The sequence below is a fragment of the Trichomycterus rosablanca genome, chromosome 23 (assembly GCF_030014385.1).
Source record: "Trichomycterus rosablanca isolate fTriRos1 chromosome 23, fTriRos1.hap1, whole genome shotgun sequence".
NCBI lineage: Eukaryota > Metazoa > Chordata > Actinopteri > Siluriformes > Trichomycteridae > Trichomycterus > Trichomycterus rosablanca.
Window position 1 is genome coordinate 215,001 of NC_086010.1, and position 25,000 is coordinate 240,000.

The 25,000-nt window shown below is 35.2% G+C and overlaps 1 protein-coding gene across 5 annotated transcripts in view; it reads right to left on the reverse strand.

Annotated features, from left to right (window-relative positions):
- The window catches only part of eomesb (eomesodermin homolog b), a 37,439-nt gene that overhangs the window by 6,399 nt on the left and 6,040 nt on the right, over positions 1 to 25,000 (reverse strand). For 3 of the 5 annotated variants that reach the window (XM_062986066.1, XM_062986064.1, XM_062986065.1), the window contains 4 exons: positions 5,456 to 5,625; positions 3,660 to 4,196; positions 475 to 629; positions 243 to 364 (listed from right to left, as the gene is read on the reverse strand). In XM_062986066.1, the coding sequence (XP_062842136.1) occupies positions 243 to 364; positions 475 to 629; positions 3,660 to 4,196; positions 5,456 to 5,607 (966 nt within the window). In that variant the 5' untranslated portion in view covers positions 5,608 to 5,625. Of the gene's footprint in view, positions 1 to 242; positions 365 to 474; positions 630 to 3,659; positions 4,431 to 5,455; positions 5,626 to 25,000 lie in introns of those variants that run through there. The other 2 variants (XM_062986068.1, XM_062986067.1) reach the window with 2 other exon arrangements.

The window sequence follows — 25,000 nt, forward strand, 5'->3', positions numbered from 1 at the left end:
GTGTGTACCTGTGTGTGTATGTGTGTGTGTGTGTGTGTGTGTGTGCGTACCTGTGTGTGTGTGTGTGTACCTGTGTGTGTATGTGTGTGTGTGTGTGTGTGTGTGTGTACCTGTGTGTGTATGTGTGTGTGTGTGTGTGTGCGTACCTGTGTGTGTGTGTACCTGTGTGTGTATGTGTGTGTGTGTGTGTGTGTGTGTGTACCTGTGTGTGTATGTGTGTGTGTGTGTGTGTGTGTGTGTACCTGTGTGTTTTGGTTATTTGCTCCTTTGTTGTTGGTGAGCTTCAGTTTGCCGAATGAAATTTCTTGTCTCATCCAGTGAGCTCCAGAGTTTGGAGATTCTGGATGAAGGTAAATTTTATTCCCTAAAACAGCAAAATATTCATATTATATAATAATAATAATAATAATAATAATAATCTATATTTTAATAATAATTATTAATAATTGATTATTTATATATTAGTCTTGTTACCCTGGGGGTTGTTGTCGGCTTTTCCACACGTGACCCATTTGCCCCCCTGGAATCTCCAGTGATTTGGATCGGCGAGTGTGATCTCAACATAAACGTTATACTGAGAGGAAACACTCAACCCCGAAATACTGAAGCTCAGGAAGGGAAACATTCTCCTGCACACACACACACACACACAGAGATGATCGTTGTTTAATAATGAAATCATGTCTATATTAATCATGATCAGGATTCTGCTCTAAACTTTTATAATCATTAATATTTATATTAATTAAACACATGATGACACTTCCTGTTTAGATCTGAGAACCTTCACATTCCAGAGTTCTGTCTCTGCTGGCTGTCTGACCCCTAGCACATCCACTCTTCTTATATGGTCATGACTTCCTGTTCTTACACCCCCCCCCCCCTTTATTGCCTGCACCTGTTCCTGGTTTCCTCTCTCCATATTTGGTCAGAGCTTCCTGTTCTACTTCACTTGGCTATGCATGAGTCCAAACAGGGGGCCCGGTCCGGAAAAGGTCGTCATGCCATCTCTGTCCGTCTCTGGGCAGATCCAAGTTCCCAGAAGAACACAAAAGCCAAGACCAACATGCTAGTTATCTGTGCCTCCATGCTCCCTCTGCTGCTCATATTTGAATGGGCAAAAAGACACGATTCTGTAACAGGACCATACCACTGATCTCAACATGGGGTCCGGGGCCCCGCAGTGGTCTGTGATGTAAAGTCACGGGGCTCACAATTTGATCCAGTGTGTTTAAAATGATGGGACAGTTTTAGTGAGTTTATTACTCAAATACAAGTCGTCTGCTCTTATTTATTAATTTATTTAAATAAAGCAGAATAAAGAAAGATAAAGATAATCAACACCTCACAGTTTACGTTTAGTTTAAATATCCAGAAAAACTAAAACGTTCAGTTTCTCGAGTGTAAAATTATAATTATTAAATAAATTCTCTGTCATTAATGCAAAGCTTATAATACAACAGCTCCCTCTAGTGGTAAAACTCTCACCTGCTGAACATGAGTGAGTTACAGAGCAGATTAATCAGGTGCTTAATAAATAAAATAAAAACTTCAAGAGAAAAATAAACTGATTCTGTTTAAACATCCTGAACATTTAAATCATTTTATCTGTAGATTTTTTAGCTCACAGAGTAACACTGAAGACGAGAAACAGATAATACAAATATTTTATAGATTTAGATTCTGTTTTTTACATTTGCTTTATTTTTAATAAATGTTGATAGTATTAAGCAGGTAAATCTCAGTGCAGTGGTGAATTCTTCTGTATTTATTATTAAAACTGCATTTTGTTGTACTTGTACTTGTACTGTACATGTGTAATGACAATAAAGTTGAATCTAATCTAATAGGGTCTCAGATTATAAAACTAAATAAATTCCTTATTTCATTTATATTTTAAATAAAATCATTTATACTGATACATCAGCTTCACTAGAATATAAAATCTGTGTTTTATTTTATTAATAATCCAGCAGAGGAATCAAAAATCCTCGTCTTACAGAATTAATCTGAATGTATGCTCTGATTTTCTCTGCAGTTTGACTTTCAATTTAGTTTTTTTTGTTTTTAATCTAAAATAACTTTTAATATTTTTTTTACTTACAGTTTTACCAAATACAATCCAAGCAATGAGGGTTAAGGGCCTCGCTCAGGGACCCCACAATAGTAACCTGGCACTGAGCCGCCGCCGCCGAGTGTTTTACAAAAACCTTCACGATCAAGAAAATGTTCCTATAATTATGATTATAAACCTTTTTTATGATTATTATTTTATAGAAAATGATCAGAACCCCAAATATTTTCAGACAGGATTCATCTAAAACATTACAAGAACATTCTTCAAATAGTCTACATTTATATACATTTATATATATTTATATTACAAGTTTTAAATATAATAAAGTAGTGATTTATATTAAATACATGAATGTGATGTATATTAGAACATGAACTGGTTAGTTTGTGATTAATGGTGACAGTAGTGTAAATGTTACTGAGGTTTATCAGGTATAAATTACAGCGCTGAATGTTTCTGACTTTTAGATCTTATAGAGAATCAGAAGCAGCTCAGTGATAAAAACCTCAACACACAAAATTTATTTCTACTAAAGTTTATTCAGTTCATTCATTCTGAAATCTGGATTCTTCTAAACCTCAGTGTGGAAATAAATAAAAATAAACCAATAAATAATATAAATTATTCAAATTGTTACAGTGATGTGAGAATGTCTTTCAATAACAAGATACACAATTATAAATGTATAAATATAAATATATAAACAATATATATATATACTGTATATATATATATATATATATATATATATTTTATAATTGATTAAGGGAGATTATTTATTTATTAATTTATTTAAAGCTAAAAATGAAATAAAAATCTTATATGAATTTTAGATTCTGTTATTAGAGTTTTATTGATATAAACTGCAGTAATTATTTTAAAAGTTTTATAAAGTGTGTTTAAAAAGCTTTAAATCAGGTGCACAGACTGTAAAATTATTTTATATAACATCATTTTTAACATTATATTATATTATACATCATTATATTCTACATATATTACATATACTACTTAACATGATATTATATAACATTGTATTAGAATAATCTATTTTATAATATTATATTTTATATCATTATACTGTATCACATATCTATATATTATTTTTTACATTGTGTTAAAATATCCTATTTTATAATAGTAGATTATATTTTATAACTTTGTTTTTTTTTTTACTGTTAGTACATTAATCTGGTGTAATACAAATTTACACCATGAATAAAAATGTTTATATTTAAACTCTATAGATTTTATTACTGTACAGAACTTTTCTATATTGTGATGTGTGTGTGTGTGTGTGTGTGTGTGTGTGTTTGATTTAGATTTGATGTTGGAGCTGCAGTGCAGATTTACACCTTTACATCTTATTCATTCATGCATTTATAGCCCTTAAAACACTAGACTTGAGGCAAAAAACAGCCTGGAAATAATGAGCCGATTCACTTCAGAGCATCACACCCACTCCTTACTCACTCTATTTGATAGTTTACCTGCATGCTTCTGTGAGTGAGTGAGAACATACTAAACTTCACATAGCCAGTCAGCCCTGATGATGATGACGGTGATGATGAGGAGAACTCACCTGCCCTGTTTGGTGATGATCATCTCGGTCTGGTGTCGGTGGAACTTGAGCCACAGCGCCCGGTTACACAGGTACACCTGAGCCCTCCTCTCACCCCCGCGCGTGCACACCTGGCCGACGGTGCCCTCATACGCAGACGGGTAGAACTGGTACCCGGCTCCGAACTGCGCATGCGTGGCTGAGGCTGAAGCAGATGGGGAGGTGAAGCCGTAATGCAGAGACGCGGCGGACCTGGACACACCTGAACCCGGACCAGCACTCACACCGCTCCGGCTCGGGTACGGCAGGAATGAGGCCGAGCTCGTGACCTCCTGACTCTGAGCGGACGAGCTCGGGATGAAGTACGGAGGGGTCGCGGTGGGTCCGTCCAGCCCGTATGTGGATAAAAGATCCTGGAAGGGAGCTGCGGGGGGTTTGGACTGATCCGCTCCAGCATCGGTGTCTCCATCACCCGCCATCCCTGCAGCACTACCGCCCAAAAAGTCCCGGGTGTGTCCTCCAGAGTTCAGTCCGGACCCCTGAGCAGGTGAGTTCCGTCTGCAGCGCACCAACACTGACATGAGCCGTTTATTCACTCATTCACTCACTCACTCTCTCTAACTCACTCTCTCTAACTCACTCTCTCCTTACTAAAGCCTGGACTGATCAGTGTGAGGGGTTCAGGTTTAGTACCGGTCTGTGTACTGAGGATTTGGGATCTGGTTTAAGCTGCAGGTTTGACTCCGCCCACTTACACTAACACACACGTTCATTATGCAAATGAGGGGGCGGAGCTTCACACCTGACTGACAGCTTCAAAGCGCCGCCGATAAAATCAACCTTTCATCTCGGCACCGACACGAGGTGAGAATAAAATTCATCATCATTATAATTATAATTATTTTATTTACTTGGTTTCTTATTCCTTTCGTACCACCGCTTTATCATGGTCAGGGCCGCAGTGGATCCGGTTTTTCAAGAAACACTAAGCACAACAAAGCAGAAATACACCCCGGACAGGGCGCACGGCTTTATTTACTCACTTATGATTATAATAATAATTATTATTGTTACAGAACTGTATTTATTATTTATAAATTGTGATTTACTTAATTAATCTGACGTGATGAAAGGCGCGTTTCATTTATTATACATTAAACGGATTTTATAAACAACATTAATTTTAATTTGACTTTATTTTAATTTAATTCTTCTATTTGAGTTTTATATAAAAATATTAAATACAAAAAACTGCTCCATCTGATCAATACGATTTAAATATAAATCAAGAGTTTATAAATAAACGTTTCCTTTTTATTTCTGATCGAAAATATCTCATGTACATTTCAACAATGATTTTTATTAAACACGTGGTTATAAAATTAATCATTTATAAATGTTTCACATCTATAATTAATATAACTCAGTTTTATATCGGTTATATCAGATAAAAACAATTATAGAATTTTAAAGTTTAAATAATAATAATAATCATAATTATAATGATGCGCATTTAAAAACATGTATAAAAATGTAAATTATTTTCTAATTTGTAAAAACGCTTTACAAATAAAACACAAATGTATAATTTAAATATAACTGTAATAAACATAAATATATTTCTGTAATTACGTGCATTATTGTGCTGAAATAAATGTAATAATTTGGTTAAAAAGAGCGCGAGGAGCGATTATTATAATATTAAACCTGTTAAATCAATCATTAATGACACTAAATAAACGCAGTTAAATATTTAAATCTTTAATCTGACAATAAAAGTGAATAATAATAAATAATAAATAAATAAGCGCGCTCACCCGCTCCAGCCGCGTGCAGCACCGCTCAGCGCGCGCTCCCGTGTGTGTGTGTGTGTGTGTGTGTGTGCAGGACAGGTGTGATTCTGATGTAGTGAGATATGCTGTCGCACACACCTACACACACACCTACACACATGCACACACACACACATCTACACACACACACACATCTACACACACACACGTGTAAAATAAAAATAAGAATAAATGTAGATGATTAGTTGGTTAATTGATGATAGAATTTGCTCAGGAGTCTCAGGTTTGTGTTTACACCAGTAATTATTTCATGTGTTCATGCTGCTTACTCTGGTCACAGTGCCACACTGTCAGAACCAGACAAAACATCAGTGAGTAACTCACACCAGAGGAAAACTCACAAAGGAAAACGTAAAGGGGACTATGGAGAACATGCTAAACTCCATACAGAGAGTGAACATCACCCACTGTTCCAGCTGTGACACCAGGAACCTTCAGTAGTGATGAGATGATTAGTGATGATCATCACAGTGGATTCAGGTACATTTCACATCTTTATTTACAACCAAAACATGAAGAATGTTCGAGTTACAATAACTTTAAATATTAAATATTCACAACTTTATTTCATCATTAATAATAAATATTATAATGATGTGATGGACACTGCTGAGACATGCTGAAATAAAATATGTATTATTTTATTATTCTGTAAGAGATCCTGATATTAAAACCACCTGCACACACACACACAAACGTTATTACACACTCATGATCACACACTCATTATTACACACACACATTATTACACACACGTTATACACACACACACTCATTATTACACACACTCATTATTACACACACACTCATTATTACACACACACTCATTATTACACACACTCATTATTACACACACGTTATACACACACACACTCATTATTACACACACGTTATACACACACACACTCATTATTACACACACACTCATTATTACACACACACTCATTATTACACACACGTTATACACACACACACTCATTATTACACACACTCATTATTACACACACACTCATTATTACACACACACTCATTATTACACACACGTTATACACACACACACTCATTATTACACACACGTTATACACACACACACATTATTACACACACTCATTATTACACACACATTATTACACACACTAATTATTACACACACGTTATACACACACACACTCATTATTACACACACTCATTATTACACACACATTATTACACACACTCATTATTACACACCTGTTATACACACACACACACTCATTATTACACACACATTATTACACACACTCATTATTACACACACATTATTACACACACTAATTATTACACACACGTTATACACACACACACTCATTATTACACACACTCATTATTACACACACATTATTACACACACTCATTATTACACACACGTTATACACACACACACTCATTATTACACACACATTATTACACACACTCATTATTACACACACGTTATACACACACACACTCATTATTACACACACATTATTACACACACTCATTATTACACACACGTTATACACACACACACACACACACATTATTACACACTCATTATTACACACACGTTATACACACACACACACACACACACTCTATTACACACACTCATTATTACACACACTCATTATTACACACACGTTATACACACACACACTCATTATTACACACGTTATACACACACACACACACACACACACTCATTACACACACTCATTATTACACACACTCATTATTACACACACTCATTATTACACACACGTTATACACACACACACTCATTATTACACACACGTTATACACACACACACACACACACATTATTACACACACTCATTATTACACACACGTTATACACACACACACACACTCATTATTACACACATTATTACACACACACATTATTACACACACGTTATACACACACACACTCATTATTACACACACTCATTATTACACACACTCATTATTACACACACGTTATACACACACACACACTCATTATTACACACGTTATACACACACACACACACACTCATTATTACACACACTCATTATTACACACACTCATTATTACACACACGTTATACACACACACACTCATTATTACACACACGTTATACACACACACACACACACACACATTATTACACACACTCATTATTACACACACGTTATACACACACACACACACTCATTATTACACACATTATTACACACACTCATTATTACACACACGTTATACACACACACACACACTCATTATTACACACACTCATTATTACACACACTCATTATTACACACCTGTTATACACACACACACACTCATTATTACACACACGTTATACACACACACACACTCATTATTACACACGTTATACACACACACACACACACACACTCATTATTACACACACTCATTATTACACACACTCATTATTACACACACTCGTTATTACACACACGTTATACACACACACACTCATTATTACACACACGTTATACACACACACACACACACACACACACACTCATTATTACACACACTCATTATTACACACACATTATTACACGCACTCATTATTACACACACTCATTATTACACACACATTATTACACACACTCATTATTACACACACTCATTATTACACACACTCATTATTACACACACATTATTACACACACTCATTATTACACACACTCATTATTACACACACTCGTTATTACACACACGTTATACACACACACACTCATTATTACACACACGTTATACACACACACACACACACACACTCATTATTACACACACTCATTATTACACACTCATTATTACACACACTCATTATTACACACCTGTTATACACACACACACACACACACTCATTATTACACACACTCATTATTACACACACGTTATACACACACACACACTCATTATTACACACACAATATACACACACACACACACACATTATTACACACACTCATTATTACACACACATTATTACACACACTCATTATTACACACCTGTTATACACACACACACACACTCATTATTACACACACGTTATACACACACACACACACTTATTATTACACACACTCATTATTACACACTCATTATTACACACACTCATTATTACACACCTGTTATACACACACACACACTCATTATTACACACACGTTATACACACACACACACATTATTACACACACTCATTATTACACACACGTTATACACACACACACACATTATTACACACACTCATTATTACACACACGTTATACACACACACACACACACACACACACACACACACACACTCATTATTACACACACGTTATACACACACACACACATTATTACACACACTCATTATTACACACACGTTATACACACACACACACTCATTATTACACACACTCATTATTACACACACGTTATACACACACACACTCATTATTACACACACGTTATACACACACACACACTCATTATTACACACACTCATTATTACACACACTCATTATTACACACACGTTATACACACACACACTCATTATTACACACACTCATTATTACACACACGTTATACACACACACACACACACTCATTATTACACACACGTTATACACACACACACACACACACTCATTATTACACACACGTTATACACACACACACACTCATTATTACACACACTCATTATTACACACACGTTATACACACACACACACTCATTATCACACACATTATTACACACACTCATTATTACACACACGTTATACACACACACACACACACACACACTCATTATTACACACACTCGTTATACACACACACACACACACACATTATTACACACACTCATTATTACACACACGTTATACACACACACACACTCATTATTACACACACGTTATACACACACACACACACATTATTACACACACTCATTATTACACACACGTTATACACACACACACACTCACACACACTCATTATTACACACACTCATTATTACACACACTTATTATTACACACACGTTATACACACACACGTTATTACACACTCATTATTACACACACGTTATACACACACACACACACACACACTCATTATTACACACACGTTATACACACACACACACACACACACACACACTCATTATTACACACACTCATTATTACACACACGTTACACACACACACACACACACTCATTATTACACACTCATTATTACACACACGTTATACACACACACACACTCATTATTACACACACGTTATACACACACACACATTATTACACACACTCATTATTACACTCATTATTACACACACATTATTACACACACTCATTATTACACACACGTTATACACACACACACACACACACACTCATTATTACACACACTCATTATTACACACTCGTTATACACACACACACACACACACACATTATTACACACACTCATTATTACACACTCGTTATACACACACACACACACATTATTACACACGTTATACACCCACACACACACTCATTATTACACACACGTTATACACACACACACATTATTACACACACTCATTATTACACACACGTTATACACACACACGTTATTACACACTCATTATTACACACACGTTATACACACACACACACACATTATTACACACACTCATTATTACACACACTCATTATTACACACGTTATACAAACACACACACTCATTATTACACACACGTTATACACACACACTCATTATTACACACACGTTATACACACACACACACTCATTATTACACACACGTTATACACACACACTCATTATTACACACACGTTATACACACACACACACTCATTATTACACACACGTTATACACACACACTCATTATTACACACACTCATTATTACACACACGTTATACACACACACTCATTATTACACACACTCATTATTACACACATGTTATACACACACACACACTCATTATTACACACACGTTATACACACACACTCATTGTTACACACACTCATTATTACACACACGTTATACACACACACACACTCATTATTACACACACGTTATACACACACACTCATTATTACACACACGTTATACACACACACTCATTATTACACATACGTTATACACACACACTCATTGTTACACACACTCATTATTACACACACGTTATACACACACACACACTCATTATTACACACACGTTATACACACACACTCATTATTACACACACGTTATACACACACACTCATTATTACACACTCATTATTACACACACGTTATACACACACACTCATTATTACACACACTCATTATTACACACACGTTATACACACACACACACTCATTATTACACACACGTTATACACACACACACACTCATTATTACACACACGTTATACACACACACACACTCATTATTACACACACGTTATACACACACACTCATTATTACACACACGTTATACACACACACACACTCATTATTACACACACTCATTATTACACACTCGTTATACACACACACACACACACACACATTATTACACACACTCATTATTACACACTCGTTATACACACACACACACACACATTATTACACACACGTTATACACCCACACACACACTCATTATTACACACACGTTATACACACACACACACATTATTACACACACTCATTATTACACACACGTTATACACACACACGTTATTACACACTCATTATTACACACACGTTATACACACACACACACATTATTACACACACTCATTATTACACACACTCATTATTACACACGTTATACAAACACACACACTCATTATTACACACACGTTATACACACACACTCATTATTACACACACTCATTATTACACACACGTTATACACACACACACACTCATTATTACACACACGTTATACACACACACTCATTATTACACACACGTTATACACACACACACACTCATTATTACACACACGTTATACACACACACTCATTATTACACACACTCATTATTACACACACGTTATACACACACACTCATTATTACACACACTCATTATTACACACATGTTATACACACACACACACTCATTATTACACACACGTTATACACACACACTCATTGTTACACACACTCATTATTACACACACGTTATACACACACACACACTCATTATTACACACACGTTATACACACACACTCATTATTACACACACGTTATACACACACACTCATTATTACACACACTCATTATTACACACACGTTATACACACACACTCATTGTTACACACACTCATTATTACACACACGTTATACACACACACACACTCATTATTACACACACGTTATACACACACACTCATTATTACACACACTCATTATTACACACACGTTATACACACACACTCATTGTTACACACACTCATTATTACACACACGTTATACACACACACACACTCATTATTACACACACGTTATACACACACACTCATTATTACACACACGTTATACACACACACTCATTATTACACACTCATTATTACACACACGTTATACACACACACTCATTATTACACACACTCATTATTACACACACGTTATACACACACACTCATTGTTACACACACTCATTATTACACACACGTTATACACACACACACACTCATTATTACACACACGTTATACACACACACTCATTATTACACACTCATTATTACACACACGTTATACACACACACTCATTATTACACACACTCATTATTACACACACGTTATACACACACACTCATTGTTACACACACATTATTACACACACGTTATACACACACACACACTCATTATTACACACACGTTATACACACACACTCATTATTACACACACTCATTATTACACACACGTTATACACACACACTCATTATTACACACACGTTATACACACACACTCATTATTACACACTCATTATTACACACACGTTATACACACACACTCATTATTACACACACTCATTATTACACACACGTTATACACACACACTCATTGTTACACACACTCATTATTACACACACGTTATACACACACACACACTCATTATTACACACACGTTATACACACACACTCATTATTACACACTCATTATTACACACACGTTATACACACACACTCATTATTACACACACTCATTATTACACACACGTTATACACACACACACACACATTATTACACACACGTTATACACACACACACACTCATTATTACACACACGTTATACACACACACTCATTATTACACACACTCATTATTACACACACGTTATACACACACACACACACATTATTACACACACGTTATACACACACACACACTCATTATTACACACACGTTATACACACACACTCATTATTACACACACTCATTATTACACACACGTTATACACACACACACACACATTATTACACACACGTTATACACACACACACACTCATTATTACACACACGTTATACACACACACTCATTATTACACACACTCATTATTACACACACGTTATACACACACACACACACATTATTACACACACGTTATACACACACACACACTCATTATTACACACACGTTATACACACACACTCATTATTACACACTCATTATTACACACACGTTATACACACACACTCATTATTACACACACTCATTATTACACACACATTATTACACACACGTTATACACACACACACACTCATTATTACACACACGTTATACACACACACACACATTATTACACACACGTTATACACACACACTCATTATTACACACACTCATTATTACACACACGTTATACACACACGTTATTACATACTCATTATTACACACACGTTATACACACACACTCATTATTACACACACTCATTATTACACACGTTATACACACACACACACTCATTATTACACACACTCATTATTACACACACGTTATACACACACACACACTCATTATTACACACACGTTATACACACACACACACATTATTACACACACGTTATACACACACACTCATTATTACACACTCATTATTACACACACGTTATACACACACGTTATTACATACTCATTATTACACACACGTTATACACACACACTCATTATTACACACACTCATTATTACACACGTTATACACACACACACACTCATTATTACACACACTCATTATTACACACGTTATACACACACACACACTCATTATTACACACACTCATTATTACACACACGTTATACACACACACTCATTATTACACACTCATTATTACACACACGTTATACACACACACGTTATTACATACTCATTATTACACACACGTTATACACACACACATTATTACACACACTCATTATTACACACACGTTATACACACACACACACACACACTCATTATTACACACTCATTATTACACACACGTTATACACACACACACACTCATTATTACACACACGTTATACACACACACACATTATTACACACACTCATTATTACACTCATTATTACACACACATTATTACACACACTCATTATTACACACACGTTATACACACACACACACACACACACTCATTATTACACACACTCATTATTACACACTCGTTATACACACACACACACACACACACATTATTACACACACTCATTATTACACACTCGTTATACACACACACACACACATTATTACACACACTCATTATTACACACTCGTTATACACCCACACACACACTCATTATTACACACACGTTATACACACACACACATTATTACACACACTCATTATTACACACACGTTATACACACACACGTTATTACACACTCATTATTACACACACGTTATACACACACACACACATTATTACACACACTCATTATTACACACACTCATTATTACACACGTTATACAAACACACACACTCATTATTACACACACGTTATACACACACACATTATTACACACACGTTATACACACACACACACTCATTATTACACACACGTTATACACACACACTCATTATTACACACACGTTATACACACACACACACTCATTATTACACACACGTTATACACACACACTCATTATTACACACACTCATTATTACACACACGTTATACACACACACTCATTATTACACACACTCATTATTACACACATGTTATACACACACACACACTCATTATTACACACACGTTATACACACACACTCATTGTTACACACACTCATTATTACACACACGTTATACACACACACACACTCATTATTACACACACGTTATACACACACACTCATTATTACACACACGTTATACACACACACTCATTATTACACACACTCATTATTACACACACGTTATACACACACACTCATTGTTACACACACTCATTATTACACACACGTTATACACACACACACACTCATTATTACACACACGTTATACACACACACTCATTATTACACACACGTTATACACACACACTCATTATTACACACTCATTATTACACACACGTTATACACACACACTCATTATTACACACACTCATTATTACACACACGTTATACACACACACACACTCATTATTACACACACGTTATACACACACACACACTCATTATTACACACACGTTATACACACACACACACTCATTATTACACACACGTTATACACACACACTCATTATTACACACACGTTATACACACACACACACTCATTATTACACACACTCATTATTACACACTCGTTATACACACACACACACACACACACATTATTACACACACTCATTATTACACACTCGTTATACACACACACACACACATTATTACACACACGTTATACACCCACACACACACTCATTATTACACACACGTTATACACACACACACACATTATTACACACACTCATTATTACACACACGTTATACACACACACGTTATTACACACTCATTATTACACACACGTTATACACACACACACACATTATTACACACACTCATTATTACACACACTCATTATTACACACGTTATACAAACACACACACTCATTATTACACACACGTTATACACACACACTCATTATTACACACACTCATTATTACACACACGTTATACACACACACACACTCATTATTACACACACGTTATACACATACACTCATTATTACACACACGTTATACACACACACACACTCATTATTACACACACGTTATACACACACACTCATTATTACACACACTCATTATTACACACACGTTATACACACACACTCATTATTACACACACTCATTATTACACACATGTTATACACACACACACACTCATTATTACACACACGTTATACACACACACTCATTGTTACACACACTCATTATTACACACACGTTATACACACACACACACATTATTACACACACGTTATACACACACACTCATTATTACACACACGTTATACACACACACTCATTATTACACACACTCATTATTACACACACGTTATACACACACACTCATTGTTACACACACTCATTATTACACACACGTTATACACACACACACACTCATTATTACACACACGTTATACACACACACTCATTATTACACACACGTTATACACACACACTCATTATTACACACTCATTATTACACACACGTTATACACACACACTCATTATTATACACACTCATTATTACACACACGTTATACACACACACTCATTGTTACACACACTCATTATTACACACACGTTATACACACACACACACTCATTATTACACACACGTTATACACACACACTCATTATTACACACTCATTATTACACACACGTTATACACACACACTCATTATTACACACACTCATTATTACACACACGTTATACACACACACTCATTGTTACACACACTCATTATTACACACACGTTATACACACACACACACTCATTATTACACACACGTTATACACACACACTCATTATTACACACACTCATTATTACACACACGTTATACACACACACTCATTATTACACACACGTTATACACACACACTCATTATTACACACTCATTATTACACACACGTTATACACACACACTCATTATTACACACACTCATTATTACACACACGTTATACACACACACTCATTGTTACACACACTCATTATTACACACACGTTATACACACACACACACTCATTATTACACACACGTTATACACACACACTCATTATTACACACTCATTATTACACACACGTTATACACACACACTCATTATTACACACACTCATTATTACACACACGTTATACACACACACACACACATTATTACACACACGTTATACACACACACACACTCATTATTACACACACGTTATACACACACACTCATTATTACACACACTCATTATTACACACACGTTATACACACACACACACACATTATTACACACACGTTATACACACACACTCATTATTACACACACGTTATACACACACACTCATTATTACACACTCATTATTACACACACGTTATACACACACACTCATTATTACACATACGTTATACACACACACTCATTGTTACACACACTCATTATTACACACACGTTATACACACACACACACTCATTATTACACACACGTTATACACACACACTCATTATTACACACACGTTATACACACACACTCATTATTACACACTCATTATTACACACACGTTATACACACACACTCATTATTACACACACTCATTATTACACACACGTTATACACACACACACACTCATTATTACACACACGTTATACACACACACACACTCATTATTACACACACGTTATACACACACACACACTCATTATTACACACACGTTATACACACACACTCATTATTACACACACGTTATACACACACACACACTCATTATTACACACACTCATTATTACACACTCGTTATACACACACACACACACACACACATTATTACACACACTCATTATTACACACTCGTTATACACACACACAACACACATTATTACACACACGTTATACACCACACACACACTCATTATTACACACACGTTATACACACACACACATTATTACACACACTCATTATTACACACACGTTATACACACACACGTTATTACACACTCATTATTACACACACGTTATACACACACACACACATTATTACACACACTCATTATTACACACACTCATTATTACACACGTTATACAAACACACACACTCATTATTACACACACGTTATACACACACACTCATTATTACACACACTCATTATTACACACACGTTATACACACACACACACTCATTATTACACACACGTTATACACACACACTCATTATTACACACACGTTATACACACACACACACTCATTATTACACACACGTTATACACACACACTCATTATTACACACACTCATTATTACACACACGTTATACACACACACTCATTATTACACACACTCATTATTACACACATGTTATACACACACACACACTCATTATTACACACACGTTATACACACACACTCATTGTTACACACACTCATTATTACACACACGTTATACACACACACACACTCATTATTACACACACGTTATACACACACACTCATTATTACACACACGTTATACACACACACTCATTATTACACACACTCATTATTACACACACGTTATACACACACACTCATTGTTACACACACTCATTATTACACACACGTTATACACACACACACACTCATTATTACACACACGTTATACACACACACTCATTATTACACACACTCATTATTACACACACGTTATACACACACACTCATTGTTACACACACTCATTATTACACACACGTTATACACACACACACACTCATTATTACACACACGTTATACACACACACTCATTATTACACACACGTTATACACACACACTCATTATTACACACTCATTATTACACACACGTTATACACACACACTCATTATTACACACACTCATTATTACACACACGTTATACACACACACTCATTGTTACACACACTCATTATTACACACACGTTATACACACACACACACTCATTATTACACACACGTTATACACACACACTCATTATTACACACTCATTATTACACACACGTTATACACACACACTCATTATTACACACACTCATTATTACACACACGTTATACACACACACTCATTGTTACACACACATTATTACACACACGTTATACACACACACACACTCATTATTACACACACGTTATACACACACACTCATTATTACACACACTCATTATTACACACACGTTATACACACACACTCATTATTACACACACGTTATACACACACACTCATTATTACACACTCATTATTACACACACGTTATACACACACACTCATTATTACACACACTCATTATTACACACACGTTATACACACACACTCATTGTTACACACACTCATTATTACACACACGTTATACACACACACACACTCATTATTACACACACGTTATACACACACACTCATTATTACACACTCATTATTACACACACGTTATACACACACACTCATTATTACACACACTCATTATTACACACACGTTATACACACACACACACACATTATTACACACACGTTATACACACACACACACTCATTATTACACACACGTTATACACACACACTCATTATTACACACACTCATTATTACACACACGTTATACACACACACACACACATTATTACACACACGTTATACACACACACACACTCATTATTACACACACGTTATACACACACACTCATTATTACACACACTCATTATTACACACACGTTATACACACACACACACACATTATTACACACACGTTATACACACACACACACTCATTATTACACACACGTTATACACACACACTCATTATTACACACACTCATTATTACACACACGTTATACACACACACACACACATTATTACACACACGTTATACACACACACACACTCATTATTACACACACGTTATACACACACACTCATTATTACACACTCATTATTACACACACGTTATACACACACACTCATTATTACACACACTCATTATTACACACACATTATTACACACACGTTATACACACACACACACTCATTATTACACACACGTTATACACACACACACACATTATTACACACACGTTATACACACACACTCATTATTACACACACTCATTATTACACACACGTTATACACACACGTTATTACATACTCATTATTACACACACGTTATACACACACACTCATTATTACACACACTCATTATTACACACGTTATACACACACACACACTCATTATTACACACACTCATTATTACACACACGTTATACACACACACACACTCATTATTACACACACGTTATACACACACACACACATTATTACACACACGTTATACACACACACTCATTATTACACACTCATTATTACACACACGTTATACACACACGTTATTACATACTCATTATTACACACACGTTATACACACACACTCATTATTACACACACTCATTATTACACACGTTATACACACACACACACTCATTATTACACACACTCATTATTACACACGTTATACACACACACACACTCATTATTACACACACTCATTATTACACACACGTTATACACACACACTCATTATTACACACTCATTATTACACACACGTTATACACACACACGTTATTACATACTCATTATTACACACACGTTATACACACACACATTATTACACACACTCATTATTACACACACGTTATACACACACACACACACACACTCATTATTACACACTCATTATTACACACACGTTATACACACACACACACTCATTATTACACACACGTTATACACACACACACATTATTACACACACTCATTATTACACTCATTATTACACACACATTATTACACACACTCATTATTACACACACGTTATACACACACACACACACACACACTCATTATTACACACACTCATTATTACACACTCGTTATACACACACACACACACACACACATTATTACACACACTCATTATTACACACTCGTTATACACACACACACACACATTATTACACACACTCATTATTACACACTCGTTATACACCCACACACACACTCATTATTACACACACGTTATACACACACACACATTATTACACACACTCATTATTACACACACGTTATACACACACACGTTATTACACACTCATTATTACACACACGTTATACACACACACACACATTATTACACACACTCATTATTACACACACTCATTATTACACACGTTATACAAACACACACACTCATTATTACACACACGTTATACACACACACATTATTACACACACGTTATACACACACACACACTCATTATTACACACACGTTATACACACACACTCATTATTACACACACGTTATACACACACACACACTCATTATTACACACACGTTATACACACACACTCATTATTACACACACTCATTATTACACACACGTTATACACACACACTCATTATTACACACACTCATTATTACACACATGTTATACACACACACACACTCATTATTACACACACGTTATACACACACACTCATTGTTACACACACTCATTATTACACACACGTTATACACACACACACACTCATTATTACACACACGTTATACACACACACTCATTATTACACACACGTTATACACACACACTCATTATTACACACACTCATTATTACACACACGTTATACACACACACTCATTGTTACACACACTCATTATTACACACACGTTATACACACACACACACTCATTATTACACACACGTTATACACACACACTCATTATTACACACACGTTATACACACACACTCATTATTACACACTCATTATTACACACACGTTATACACACACACTCATTATTACACACACTCATTATTACACACACGTTATACACACACACACACTCATTATTACACACACGTTATACACACACACACACTCATTATTACACACACGTTATACACACACACACACTCATTATTACACACACGTTATACACACACACTCATTATTACACACACGTTATACACACACACACACTCATTATTACACACACTCATTATTACACACTCGTTATACACACACACACACACACACACATTATTACACACACTCATTATTACACACTCGTTATACACACACACACACACATTATTACACACACGTTATACACCCACACACACACTCATTATTACACACACGTTATACACACACACACACATTATTACACACACTCATTATTACACACACGTTATACACACACACGTTATTACACACTCATTATTACACACACGTTATACACACACACACACATTATTACACACACTCATTATTACACACACTCATTATTACACACGTTATACAAACACACACACTCATTATTACACACACGTTATACACACACACTCATTATTACACACACTCATTATTACACACACGTTATACACACACACACACTCATTATTACACACACGTTATACACATACACTCATTATTACACACACGTTATACACACACACACACTCATTATTACACACACGTTATACACACACACTCATTATTACACACACTCATTATTACACACACGTTATACACACACACTCATTATTACACACACTCATTATTACACACATGTTATACACACACACACACTCATTATTACACACACGTTATACACACACACTCATTGTTACACACACTCATTATTACACACACGTTATACACACACACACACATTATTACACACACGTTATACACACACACTCATTATTACACACACGTTATACACACACACTCATTATTACACACACTCATTATTACACACACGTTATACACACACACTCATTGTTACACACACTCATTATTACACACACGTTATACACACACACACACTCATTATTACACACACGTTATACACACACACTCATTATTACACACACGTTATACACACACACTCATTATTACACACTCATTATTACACACACGTTATACACACACACTCATTATTATACACACTCATTATTACACACACGTTATACACACACACTCATTGTTACACACACTCATTATTACACACACGTTATACACACACACACACTCATTATTACACACACGTTATACACACACACTCATTATTACACACTCATTATTACACACACGTTATACACACACACTCATTATTACACACACTCATTATTACACACACGTTATACACACACACTCATTGTTACACACACTCATTATTACACACACGTTATACACACACACACACTCATTATTACACACACGTTATACACACACACTCATTATTACACACACTCATTATTACACACACGTTATACACACACACTCATTATTACACACACGTTATACACACACACTCATTATTACACACTCATTATTACACACACGTTATACACACACACTCATTATTACACACACTCATTATTACACACACGTTATACACACACACTCATTGTTACACACACTCATTATTACACACACGTTATACACACACACACACTCATTATTACACACACGTTATACACACACACTCATTATTACACACTCATTATTACACACACGTTATACACACACACTCATTATTACACACACTCATTATTACACACACGTTATACACACACACACACACATTATTACACACACGTTATACACACACACACACTCATTATTACACACACGTTATACACACACACTCATTATTACACACACTCATTATTACACACACGTTATACACACACACACACACATTATTACACACACGTTATACACACACACACACTCATTATTACACACACGTTATACACACACACTCATTATTACACACACTCATTATTACACACACGTTATACACACACACACACACATTATTACACACACGTTATACACACACACACACTCATTATTACACACACGTTATACACACACACTCATTATTACACACACTCATTATTACACACACGTTATACACACACACACACACATTATTACACACACGTTATACACACACACACACTCATTATTACACACACGTTATACACACACACTCATTATTACACACTCATTATTACACACACGTTATACACACACACTCATTATTACACACACTCATTATTACACACACATTATTACACACACGTTATACACACACACACACTCATTATTACACACACGTTATACACACACACACACATTATTACACACACGTTATACACACACACTCATTATTACACACACTCATTATTACACACACGTTATACACACACACTCATTATTACACACTCATTATTACACACACGTTATACACACACGTTATTACATACTCATTATTACACACACGTTATACACACACACTCATTATTACACACACTCATTATTACACACGTTATACACACACACACACTCATTATTACACACACTCATTATTACACACGTTATACACACACACACACTCATTATTACACACACTCATTATTACACACACGTTATACACACACACTCATTATTACACACTCATTATTACACACACGTTATACACACACACGTTATTACATACTCATTATTACACACACGTTATACACACACACTCATTATTACACACACTCATTATTACACACGTTATACACACACACACACACTCATTATTACACACACGTTATACACACACACACACTCATTATTACACACACGTTATACACACACACACACCCATTATTACACACACGTTATACACACACACTCATTATTACACACACTCATTATTACACACACTCATTACACACACTCATTATTACAAACACGTTATACACACACACACACTCATTATTACACACACTCATTATTACACACACGTTATACACACACACACACACTCATTATTACACACACTCATTATTACACACACACATTATTACACACACGTTATACACACACACACACACATTATTACACACACTCATTATTACACACATTCATTATTACACACACGTTATACACACACACACACTCATTATTACACACACGTTATACACACACACACACATTATTACACACACGTTATACACACACACACACACATTATTACACACACTCATTATTATACACACTCATTATTACACACACGTTATACACACTCATTATTACACACACTCATTATTACACACACGTTATACACACACACACACAAACGTTATTACACACACTCATTATTACACACACT